The sequence below is a fragment of the Aspergillus bombycis genome (genome assembly GCF_001792695.1).
Source record: "Aspergillus bombycis strain NRRL26010 chromosome Unknown contig00117, whole genome shotgun sequence".
In the NCBI taxonomy this organism is placed as follows: Eukaryota; Fungi; Ascomycota; class Eurotiomycetes; order Eurotiales; family Aspergillaceae; genus Aspergillus; species Aspergillus bombycis.
This window is the reverse complement of record NW_019170119.1, coordinates 25,910-38,584: the sequence shown is the minus strand read 5'-3', so window position 1 is coordinate 38,584 and position 12,675 is coordinate 25,910. Positions and strand designations below refer to the sequence as shown.

General features: G+C 46.6%; 1 protein-coding gene across 1 annotated transcript; it reads left to right on the top strand.

Annotated features, from left to right (window-relative positions):
* Positions 1–4,446: 4,446 nt before the first annotated feature.
* ags2 (alpha-1,3-glucan synthase Ags2) lies at positions 4,447–11,927 on the top strand (the record flags this gene model as incomplete). The annotated part of the gene is made up of 6 exons (XM_022537241.1): positions 4,447–4,800; positions 4,873–5,048; positions 5,103–10,991; positions 11,045–11,250; positions 11,309–11,819; positions 11,879–11,927. The coding sequence occupies 6 exons, from the start codon at positions 4,447–4,449 to the stop codon at positions 11,925–11,927; spliced, it is 7,185 nt and encodes a 2,394-aa protein (XP_022384961.1).
* Positions 11,928–12,675: the final 748 nt, after the last annotated feature.

The window sequence follows — 12,675 nt, the reverse complement described above, 5'->3', positions numbered from 1 at the left end:
GCTGCAGCGACAGGGAGCTAAGTGCCTCTCATAAGGGGTTGCAAGAATTGACATGTATTGCTCACGGCCACGCTGGGTAGAACGAGTCAATTTCGCCAAGGCCTGCAATATCGATGTATATGATATGTAGTCTGACTCCACCGTTGCTGACCATGTGCCTATAGGACTTATTGGCACCTGCACGGTGGATAAGCTAGTCATTTTTGGAAGATTAAAAAGTGGGACTGGGGGCAACAAGGCATGCAGTTCAAACGCAATATTAGCAATGGTTTGGATAAAGGTTCGGTTTACGACGCACCGGTAACGCACAGGAGGCTCGGTGAATCTTGCCTCTCCGTTTTAGTTACATGCGTATATACTATCAGCTCAAGGAAGAAGTTTTGCCTTTCGAGGCCAGAAGTCAACTGAGGTGGTCGCACCGCATTGGTCAGAATCGTTCCTTGTTTATCATACTTCTGATATCATACTGAAACTCGCTTGCGACAACAACAGAGTGTTGCAAGAACAGGGAGTGGCTCAATGTTGGGTGTTACCGCTTCTTCGTCGCCATCGGTTTTACCTCACCATTTGTGTTATGTGTTGATTACTACGTGCCTAAATACGAGGCGAAGTGAGCCCCAGAATTGAAGTGCGCCATGTAGGCAGGTTTAGATACGAGTAGACCTATTCAACTTTGTCATTGATAGGCAATGCATGGACGACCGGCATCTGCTAGAAAGCTCCGGGGCGAGAGGACTAGGTTTGAGCTACTTCAAAACAATTCTAATACATCAAAACCACGAAGGTCGGTTCGCCTATCTAGGCAGTATCTGGCTGATAAGCCGTAGAATGTCATCGGTATCTCCGTAGAAGTTCATGTCTGATAATCGGCCGTTATCATTTGCTATTCATAATCAGCAAGATTGGATCGGTGTCCCGATTGGGACCATGGTAAGGACATTTTCCGAATGATTCTCATTATGCGTCTATATGCATAGCTATACGCACAGCTATACAGGTTGGAAGGCCGAGCACGGACTATATAGGGTGGACCAAGCTGATGTGTTGTTAATCATGTTCATGCTGGAGCTCTTTGGGGACAGGCTACCTAGCAGCGATCATCCGAGGAAGACTAGGTAGGTATTCTCCAGGATTACCCTGCTAGTAGTTTTTAGTAACGATCCAGGGACCAACAGGCGGTCTGTGATTGACCCACAACTCTCAACTGTGTGAGATCCGATGCGATGGTGAGTGGCCCATCTCTCCACACCCCACTACTGTGTACTTATTACTAGTACACGGGAGGCCACCCCACACAAACCCTACGGAGTACGTAGCGTAGTAGGCAAAGATCTCGTAAGATGTATATTAGTATGTGTAGCTACTAATCAAGGATAAAGAGTTGCTTGAGATAGTATGACGAGCCGGACTCCGGTATAGAATGACCACAACCGGGTTCTGTTCTGCAAGCTTATCTGGAGGGTACAGCTAGTTTATGCATCTTATATGTCATCCTATGTTGACAGTTGTCCCAACACTGAAGTATTTTATGTCTGTTAGTACAATACACGCGGACAGACTAACCGGGATAGTCCTTCGTCCGCCTCAACTCCTTCAGTAAGGGATCAATCCACACCCAACAGACTGGGTAATAGTTTCAAATCGCACTGTCCTTTTTATTCGGAAATATTGTCAGATTTTGGTGCTCATCGTGATCGGAGGTTTGTTAGGATAACTGACGTATTGGAATTCAGTAGTTGAGTATATTATGACCATCAGATGCTCTTAAAATACTACCATGGTCGACAGCATTCTGCGACTTACCAGGTAATTTTCATCCAAAGAAATTTGAATGGTAGATCCAGGTCGAAAGTAAATTCTAATGAAGCATGGAACAAATGTCGACTACTAGCACTTGAGTTGGAATACTACGACGAGATACTTCTTCTGATTCATGAGCCTTTTGTGTCAAAACGACTTATCAACCAATCCGTAGAATGTTCCTGGGATGTAAACCTAGTTCGTTGCCCGGTAGGTTAGGTGGCTTCGTCTCCTTGCATCCGATCGAGCTCTGTAAAGTGAACCAAGATGTTCCGCTTCAGCATCTTGTTGAGCAGCGATCGATTGCACCATATTACATCATACTAATCCCGGATATAAAGTTGTGCTATCCTGAAGCTATCAAAGTAAGGGGGCGTACAGAGAAAGGCTAATTGAGTTTTGTTCTTTTTAACACTCAACAGCCCTTGTATGAGTGCGTATGCATGCACGTAATCCAGCATTGCTACGGCCTGTATGTTGGGGTTCTTACAATACCGTCATTTGGTGTTCGGTAGCCGGCGGCGGACAAAAAGGGTCTATTCGCCTCAACAACAACAACCTAAGTATATCAGTACTCAAACCAATAATCCGGAAGTAACTCCGCTACAATTTATGGAATAATAAGCCTAATGTGATTTCATCATTCAGCCTCGCACTCAAATCATATTAGGAATGGCAGGATAGCTAAATAATTTACAAGCGAGCTGCACGATAGTTGAGCCGAAGAGCACACGATATGAGGGATCACAATGCAATTGCCATAATAAGATGTCAAAGATAAGTACGCCCCCATAATCCCGAATATTCCGAAGGAAAAAAAAATTGCGACATCGTGTCGCGTTCTTGGTTCTACATGGCTTTATCAATGTTAATAATATGAATTTGGATCTCGCTTTGATTTTCATTGTTATCAGGCCTGGTTGTTGCTGAAAATAAAAGATCCAGTAGCAATTGTTGGCACCAGAATCATCAATCTGTTAGCAATGCTCAAAGCAGGTTAAGTGTGCTGCAGAATTATCTTCAACTTACTCCGTAGTGTAGTTGCCGTTATGAATCTAAGTAATGTCCATTATAATCAAGAAAACAAGGGTGTCCTTACCAGTAAGCCGTTGCGCTAACAAGTTTCGAATACTGAAGATACCAAAGTTGAACGCGATAAGGGTGTTGTTTTTTGTTTTTTTTTTTGCTTTTATCCGTTAATCTCTCTGTGTTGTCTTTAGGTCTTGTCTTTTAGTTTCTTTTTTCGCTTTCGGCGAGTACCTCGTGGAGTATCTTTGTTATATCGCCGCGTAGAACTTGGACCTCAATTCAACGTTCACAAATACAGCCACCACCTTGCCGCAGGCTTCACGCAAAAGTAACACCGCCAACCAAGATAAGGATCCATTAGAAGTCAGATTAATTGCTATTCCTGGCTTTACACCTTGTATTCTGATCATGGTAGTCAGCTAAGAAGTGGGTTGTGCATACAACCTCACGTCCGAATCTATGTATTCCCAAGAGCTAGACGGGCCATTGAGCGGCAGATGCTATCAATCGCACTATTTGAATCCTGCATAGAATCTTGCATGGCCAACTCGCTGTGGAAAAAGGCGAAATATCGGTAAGCATTGTATCTCAGGTAGTTTAGAATTCCAGAAGGAGGACACTCGCCGATACCATTAAACGTGAGCCTTTTGATATATCAGATAGGTGGAAAAGACTTCGTTAGGATCGACGCTGACCCCATGCCACTAGTGATAACCGACCAAAATGACAAGAAATTAACCCAGACCCACTGGATCCACTCGTACTGTAAATAGTATTGCGTTAGAGGTACAGTAGGACGTACATGATGCGCAGTATGTACAGTAGTTGCATTGTATGGCCTTCCTCGGTACAGGAGTTCGCCCCTCCCAAGCTTCCATTAAGGGTAATGACTTTACTGAGTTACTACTTTCGGTCAGCGAATGATTGAGGCCTGAGCGAACACGGATACTATGTGTGGCTGATCTTGAAAGGGAGGCCTCAATCTCCACTGAATACGCCCAAGTGTCTCCATATGCCTGTTTGTCTTCTGTCTATCTCGCGGGCCGGCGAACTACATGTCTGGCCTTTATTTATTTTTTATTCTATTTTATTCTATGTCCTTTTTAGCTTTGTCTGAGCTGGCTGTGAAAGATCATCGGTTGATTTTCTTGTTCGAGCTAATATCAGTCCTTCGTTGGCTCATCTGCCTGTCTGTATAACAGAGTTATTGTTGCTCGGTCCCAATCGTTCACTCTGACTCCATCCTGCAAGTCTTTCGGACAAAAGTCTTCGCATATATTCTTTTCTTCTTCCTTTTATTTCCTCTTTCCCTTCTGCTCTCTTTTTCATTGCCACTTCACTGCCGCCACTGATTTTCCTCCGGCCTCTGCCTTTCGCTCCCCGGTATACTATTACCTATCAAACCCTTCTGGAGGGATTTTCTTTCCGAGTGTCAAGACACATAAAGGAGGAAGAGAAAGGCGGCATTTCATTTGGAAGAAGTTTGTCACTCAGCATCCCCCCTCAACTAATCCTTATTAATCACGCTTCTTTCCAGCCTTCGTTAGTTTTCTTTAAGCACATGCCGGCTGTTTGAAGAAGAGGTTGGTGAGCGGTTCAACTTGGTGGCCGTTGGCAATGAAGTGGGGATTCACTGGGTCGCTGCTTGCGTTGCTCGCAGCAACAGCAGCGGGCTGGCCCTATGATGAGTCCCTGGTCGATTACAACTTGAATGTGAACAAGGATACGACCAATCCGGCGGAATATACGCACGCGGAATGGAAGGGCCATAAGTTTCACCCCTCTCCAAAAAGCTGGCGTTTCCCCTTCTACACCCTGTTCATTGACCGGTTTGTCAATGGTGATCCAACTAACGATAACATTAACGGGTCACTTTTTGAGCATGACCTTAACTCAAATCAAATGCGTCACGGCGGTGATGCAGCTGGCTTGGTTGATACACTCGACTATCTACAAGGAATGGGCATAAAGGTTCGTGACAACGTATTCCGTGTTGTTTCTTGCTACTGGTGTATATACCAGATGGCTGACTGACCTCCGCAGGGGATTTATTTGGCTGGCACTATCCTGATGAATCAGCCATGGGGTTCAGATGGTTACTCGATTTTGGATACTACTCTGCTTGATCAACATTATGGTACAATTCAAACCTGGAGAGACGCGATCACTGAGATCCATAAGCGGGACATGTATGTCCTCTTTGACAATACTATTGCAACGTGAGATGCTCCCCTCGCCTAAGTTCCGATATTCCAGCGCTGACATGAAACCAGCATGGGCGATTTGATTGGATTTGAAGGCTATCTAAATACTACCACCCCTTTTTCAGTCAAGGAGCACAAAGCATTGTGGAAATCCGAACGTCAGTATGTCGACTTCCGCTATGACAATGAGTACAACAACACTTGTGAATATCCTCGATTCTGGAACGAGACTGGTTATCCAGTCGATAAGGATGTCACAGATGAGCTAGTCGGGTGCTATAACAGTGATTTCGACCAGTACGGTGACAGGGAAGCTTTCGGAGTCTACCCAGACTGGGAGCGTCAGTTGGCCAAATTCGCTTCAGTCCAGGATCGTCTACGTGAATGGCACCCTAGCGTGAAAGAGAGGCTTATTCGACACTCGTGTATGATTATAAAGGCCCTTGACATTGATGGCTTCCGCTACGATAAAGCGACGCAGGCCACAGTGGATGCACTCGGTGACATGTCCCATGCTTATAGAGAGTGTGCTCGCAGTGTTGGCAAAGATAACTTCTTTCTTCCCGGAGAAATCACTGGTGGAAATAACTTTGGTTCTATCTACCTCGGACGCGGAAGACAGCCTGACCAATACCCAGACTCTTCTCTGGCTTCGATGAACATGACGAACACATCCGATCACCAGTACTTCTTACGTGATAACGGTCTGCAAGCCCTAGATTCAGCTGCTTTTCATTATTCGGTGTACCGTACCCTCACTCGATTCCTCGGTATGGATGGCAACCTGGCTGCGGGCTACGACACGCCTTTGGACTGGACAGACTCTTGGAATATCATGGTATTGAGCAACGATATGATCAATGCTAACACTGGCAAATTCGATCCTCGCCATATGTATGGTACTACAAACCAGGATGTTTTCCGTTGGCCTGCCATCGAGCTGGGAGTCGAGAGACAGCTTTTGGGTCACTTTATCACCACACTGCATCTTCCCGGTATCCCAATTTTACTGTGGGGAGAAGAGCAAGCCTTCTACATTCTAGATTCAACTGCGGATAACTATATCTATGGCCGTCAAGCAATGTCTCCCTCCACTGCATGGAAAGCACACGGATGTTATTCCCTTGGCTCGTCGCAATACTACAACTGGCCTATCAGCGCAGGTAGGGAGGGATGCCACGATGAAGCTGTCGCTTATGATCATCGGGATCCCTCTCATCCTCTCCACAATACCATCAAACATATGTTTCAAATGCGACAAGATTTCCCCGTACTGAATGATGGATACTCGGTCGTCAAGTTGTCAAAACAGACCCATGAGATCCAATACCCTGGTTCGAATGGCACGGCAACTGAGGTCGGTGTCTGGTCAGTTCTGCGTGATGTAGTCTCGAACATTCAAGATTTAGGCGGCAACAACGAACCCGTGTGGCTGGTCTATCAAAATGACAACAAGACCGTGGAATACAACTTTGACTGTGGGAGCAACGATTCGGCCTTAGTTTCTCCATTTACCACGGGAACCACTGTTGTTAATCTCTTCTACCCGCATGATGAACACAAACTGAAAGATGGCCCGAAGTCACTCCATTTGAACGGCACCAATGCGACAAACGGGTGTCTGGATAGTCTGAAAATGAAGCCCTTCGAGTTCAGAGCATATGTTCCAAAGGCTAGCTTTGTTAAACCTCGTCCCATGATCACCCAATTTGAGCCTGGTCACGATGTGCCGCAGATTTCTAAAGTTGGGCCTAACGATTCAGAAGACATCGACGTTAGCATTTACTTCTCCACCAAGATGGACTGTGATGAGGTTACGAAATCCATTTCATTCGAATCCAGTACTGAAGCTGGCAAGACGCCCTCTATTAGCAACAGCAGTGTTAGCTGCAAAGATGCGAAGGGTGATGATCCGAAGTGGACTGGTCAAATCCCTAATGCCTGGGTTTGGACAGCGAAGCTGACTGGAGTTTACAACGGTATTCATCGCTTGACCGTCAAAAATGCCACTAGTTCGGATGGACATAGTTCTACCCAGGCAACTGACCACTTCCTGATCCGAGTGGGCCAAAGGGACAATCCATTGGTATTCACCTCTGCGAACTATTCGACCTCCTTGTTGAACCAATACGATAACGGCACGCTCTACATCCAACATCGTGCAGCGGGCGCGAATAAATACCGTTACTCAACAAACTTTGGTTCCTCGTTCTCTGACTGGAAAGACTACCACGGAGGAAACAATACCATTGAAGAATTGCCCTGGAGCGGAACGGACAAGCAAAAGTGGCAAGGGAAGCACGTGCGAGTCGAATATTGGAATAAGTTAACTGGCAGCAGTGATTATGCCCAAGAAGGTGACTCTGGATATGACCGCCCACGACGCTTTCCCCATCTATTCTTCAACGGGCCGTTCAACCAATATGGATACGATGCCGGCTTGGACAACGTTGTGAGGCAAGACAGTGATGGTCTTTGGAAGTTCAGATTTATGGCAGAGTTCCCAGCGCAAGGACAGTTCAATGTTTGGGGAATGAATCCAGACGGTCAACCAGACCAGAGCTACGTATTCGGTGATATAGATGATGATGGAGTCCTGGACCGTATGCCTCCTTCTTCGCTTAGCTCTACTGTGGTAAACATCACGGATATCCCTCCATCTCCATACTTGGCGTGGAACCTTGGTGTTGACGACGGAACTCTGCGTGTTCATCTTCTGCCAACGGGTTCAAGGACTATCCAGATGGCTGTGTACTTTCTCCTCTGGTTCGTTCCCCTTATCACAGCCATCGCTTGTGTCTATGCCTTTGTGAAATCCTTCTACCAAGTCAAATTCAACCAAGTGGGAGTCAGCGAAAAGAAATCAATTCTCCCCTTGGCATTCAGAAGAAAACCGAACCCGGACGGAAGCGGTGGATCGATCAACCCCTTCATGCGCCTTGCAAATAAGTCTGGATTCTTGCAGAGTACGCCTGCTTTTGGAACAGTAGCTTCACGAAGGCGGACGACCTTGATTGCCACCATGGAGTATGACATTGAGGACTGGGCTATCAAGATTAAAATCGGCGGCCTGGGTGTTATGGCCCAGTTGATGGGGAAACACCTTGGACAGCAGGATCTAATTTGGGTTGTTCCATGCGTAGGCGGAGTTGACTACCCTGTTGATCAGCCAGCTGAGCCTATGTTCGTGACAGTCCTCGGAAACTCCTACGAGGTGAAGGTGCAGTATCACGTCCTGAATAATATCAAATATGTCCTTCTAGATGCCCCTGTTTTTCGCCAACAAACCAAATCTGAGCCTTATCCCGCTAGAATGGACGATTTGGACAGCGCAATCTACTATTCAGCTTGGAACCAGTGCATTGCACAAGCAATCAGACGTTTCCCAATCGATCTTTACCACATTAACGACTACCACGGATCTATTGCCCCGCTTTATCTCCTGCCTCAAACCATTCCTGTTTGTTTGTCGCTCCACAATGCCGAGTTCCAAGGACTGTGGCCCATGCGCACCCAGAAGGAGAGGGATGAAGTCTGTTCTGTTTTCAACCTTGATCTTGACACTGCAAAGCGCTACGTCCAGTTTGGTGAAGTCTTTAATATGCTTCATGCTGGAGCAAGCTACCTCCGCGTGCATCAACAAGGGTTTGGTGCAGTGGGTGTTTCTCGGAAATATGGTAAACGTTCTTATGCCCGGTACCCTATCTTCTGGGGTCTGAAGAAGGTTGGAAATCTACCGAACCCGGACCCCTCGGACACTGGCGAATGGAACAAGGAATTACCGAAAGATAGCGAGATTCAGGTTGACCCGAACTACGAGGCGAGCAGAGGAGAGCTTAAGCGTCAAGCGCAGGAATGGGCGGGCTTGGATCAGAACCCCGATGCCGACCTGTTGGTGTTTGTCGGAAGATGGTCTATGCAGAAGGGCGTGGATCTTATTGCTGATGTGATGCCTGCCGTTCTGGAAGCACGTCCCAATGTCCAGCTTATCTGTGTTGGTCCGGTTATTGATCTTTATGGTAAATTTGCTGCGCTTAAGCTCGATCATATGATGAGGTTGTATCCTGGGCGTGTCTTCTCAAAGCCTGAGTTTACTGCACTTCCAGCGTATATCTTTTCTGGCGCTGAGTTCGCCCTGATTCCGTCTCGTGATGAACCGTTTGGTCTTGTTGCTGTTGAATTTGGTCGGAAGGGTGCCCTTGGTATTGGCGCTCGCGTTGGTGGCCTCGGCCAGATGCCAGGTTGGTGGTACAATATTGAGTCCACAACAACTTCCCACCTCTTGCACCAGTTCAAGCTTGCGATTGGAAGCGCACTTAACTCGAAGCCCCAAGTTCGTGCAAAGATGCGTGCACGCTCCGCAAAGCAACGTTTTCCTGTTGCTCAATGGGTGGAAGATTTGGAAATTTTGCAAACCACTGCTATGCGAATTCACAGCAAGGGGCAGGCAAAATCGAACGGTGGGCCTCTCTCGCCTTCTGGTTACAATACACCAAGTGGAATAATAACACCAAGTGGAATGATGACACCTACGATTCCATCGACTGGTACCACGACCCCAACGGGGATGCAAACACCTCCAATCGCACACTCACGAGAAGGTAGTTACTCGAATATCAACGTCAACCGTGACAGTGCATACGGGCCCCAGCAGCGCAACACGATTGTATACAGCCGTGATCCAAGCCCTGGAGGTAACGACGAGCCTAGATTAAGCCTTGGTCGGCAACTGTCACTTGGATTCCGGGCTGGACCAGGACATATTAACCTCCGTGGTCGTCGGCTCAAAAGAAGAAGTCAAATGGGTAACGAGGAGAGTGGTACAGCAACCGAAGAAAGCAGTGATGACGATTATTTCCGTGGAGACGAAGAAGTTACAATTACGAGGGAGCAAGCAGATGAAGGACGTCATCAACGCAATGCTCCGAGGTCGCTTGCATCTCCTACCAACTCATACTTTGAAGAAGGCATAATATCTGGAAGGCCACCGTGGGCTCAACCTGGGAATCGACTCAGTAGCGCATCCGTTCTTTCCGTTGATTCTGTCGTCGGTGAAAAGAAAGACTATAAGTTGCAAAAAGTTGATCCATTTTTCACAGACGGTACTGGAGAATACTATCGAGTGTTTGATCAGAGACTCGAGAAGCTCAACGGATCTAACTCCGAATCCCAGCTTTGTATAGAGGAGTATCTAATGAAGAGCGAAAAGAAATGGTTCGACAAGTTCAGAGACGCAAGATTAGGGCGCAACCAATCTCCCGCTTCTTCGATTTTCCAGACCAAGGCCGAAAACAACACACATATGAGCTCAATATCCCACGAGGATTTGGGTTCAAATGAAAGTGGTAGCGATCCACGTGCAGAAAAGGATGAGTTCCTTCTGGGACGAGACTATGTTCCCCCCTCGGGCTTAAAGAAGTGGATGCAAATTCGGATCTTTGGCTGGCCTGTGTATTCGTTTTTCCTTGGTCTCGGTCAGATTATTGCAGCTAACTCATACCAAATTACCCTGCTTGCTGGTGAAAACGGCCAGACAGCTGAGAAGCTCTATGGTATTGCGACAGTATACCTTGTCACTTCTACTATCTGGTGGTTTTTCTTCCGCTTTTTCAAGTCGGTGTTTGTCCTTTCCATACCCTGGTTCTTATACGGTGCATCGTTTGTCATCATTGGATTAGCACACTTTGAGTCGAATGGCTTCGCTCGTGGATGGATCCAGAATGTGGGAAGCGGTGTTTATGCCGCCGCTTCTTCTAGTGGGTCACTGTTCTTCGCTCTCAATTTTGGTGATGAAAGCGGCGTTCAGGTCAAAGACTGGGTTTTCCGCGCATGCCTCATCCAAGGCACTCAGCAAGCATATGTTATTGGACTGTGGTACTGGGGAACGACAATCTCTAGCGCTGTCGCCAATGGAGTTACCGATGTCAATGGCGGCATTGTCAACTCCTGGAAAATGACGTACGTAGACCCTTATTATCATTACGATTACAATTGCTAATAGCCTATTCTAGAGCAATCTGCATGCCAATCGCTGCATTCCTCTGGGCCATTGGTCTGATCATCTTCTTCGGCCTGCCAAATTACTACCGCCAGTCACCTGGAAAAGTTCCATCATTCTACAAATCTGTCTTCCGACGCAAAATCGTTCTGTGGAACTTTGTGGTAGTCATCCTGCAAAACTTCTTCCTCAGCGCACCTTATGGACGGAACTGGGCCTGTAAGTACACTAGCCCTATACTCCCTAAGAAATCGCTAACTTATCGTGCCTCATATAGTCCTTTGGAGCTCAAACCATGCTGAAGCCTGGCAAGTCGGCATCCTTGTCATTGTCTTCTTCGGCATCATCTGGGTAGCAGTGTTAACCCTGTTTGGATACCTCTCTAAGCGCCATAGCTGGATTCTACCTGTATTTGCATGCGGTCTGGGAGCTCCACGCTGGGCCCAGATATGGTGGGGTGTCTCCGGAATGGGCCTCTTCCTCCCCTGGGCTGGCAGTTCTGTTAGCGGAGCACTCGCATCACGAAGTTTATGGCTCTGGCTCGGTATTCTTGATGCCCTACAGGGTCTCGGCTTCGGTATGATTCTCCTCCAGACCCTCACACGAGTACACATCGCCTTCACCCTGCTTGCATCACAAGTGCTGGGTTCCATTGCAACAATCGTTGCCAGAGCATGTGCTCCAAACAACATCGGCCCCGGACCAATCTCGCCGGATGTTACTGCCGGTGGCAGTTCCGTCGCAAATGCTTGGTTCTGGATCGCCTTGTTCTTCCAGCTGTTGATCTGGTAAGTCATCAATACATCCACACTCCATTCCATACAAGCAAGTTCCTAACACAACCCAGTGCCGGATTCCTCCTATTCTTCCGGAAAGAGCAACTCACCAAGCCCTAAGTCAATACTACTAAACATACTCTGCACCCGACACTCAACCAACCCACGAACTCTCCGTATACAACAATATAATATGCACCTGACATCTACACGCATGTAGCCACGGCACGGCACGGGCTCCAAACAACTCAATAGACTCCAAGAAAAGCCGAAAAAAAACATCACAGTGCCAGAAAGCGGGACCCCATAGAAGCAAGAGGCGGAATACAGAAAAAACAACCGGGATTCTTCTTGTACATTAATATTTTATGTCTGACGTCCGATGTGGAGGTATTCATGTTTCTTTCCTTTTTTATCACTCTCACTTTATATACCTCCCTCCCGCGTCGTCTGTGGAGGAGGAGAGACGATTTCACTGCATATATGATGCTTTAATGGGCTATTTACTGATGATGAATCGGATGTCGTTACGTTCCTTATACAAATGCATGGATGGTTTGAAGTTTTTGTGTTTTTGCCTTGATGCACTTGTTCATTTGAGGTTTTGTTCTGTCGCTCTTTATATCCATTTGATGCTATTGTTAGGTTGTTAGTCTTATGTTTTTGTTTTTTGACTGGATTTATTTGATATTTTTTTCAATTGGCCCTTGGGGGTTTTGATTGCATGTTATGTTGGTAGAGTACGTGAGATTGATTCTTAATAATAATTCTGGACAAGGCATTGTTCATACACTTATTAAATAGTTATTGTATTTGTTGTGAAAGCTAGGCTTCTTTGGTTATCTAGCTGATCAGGTATTTATAAATA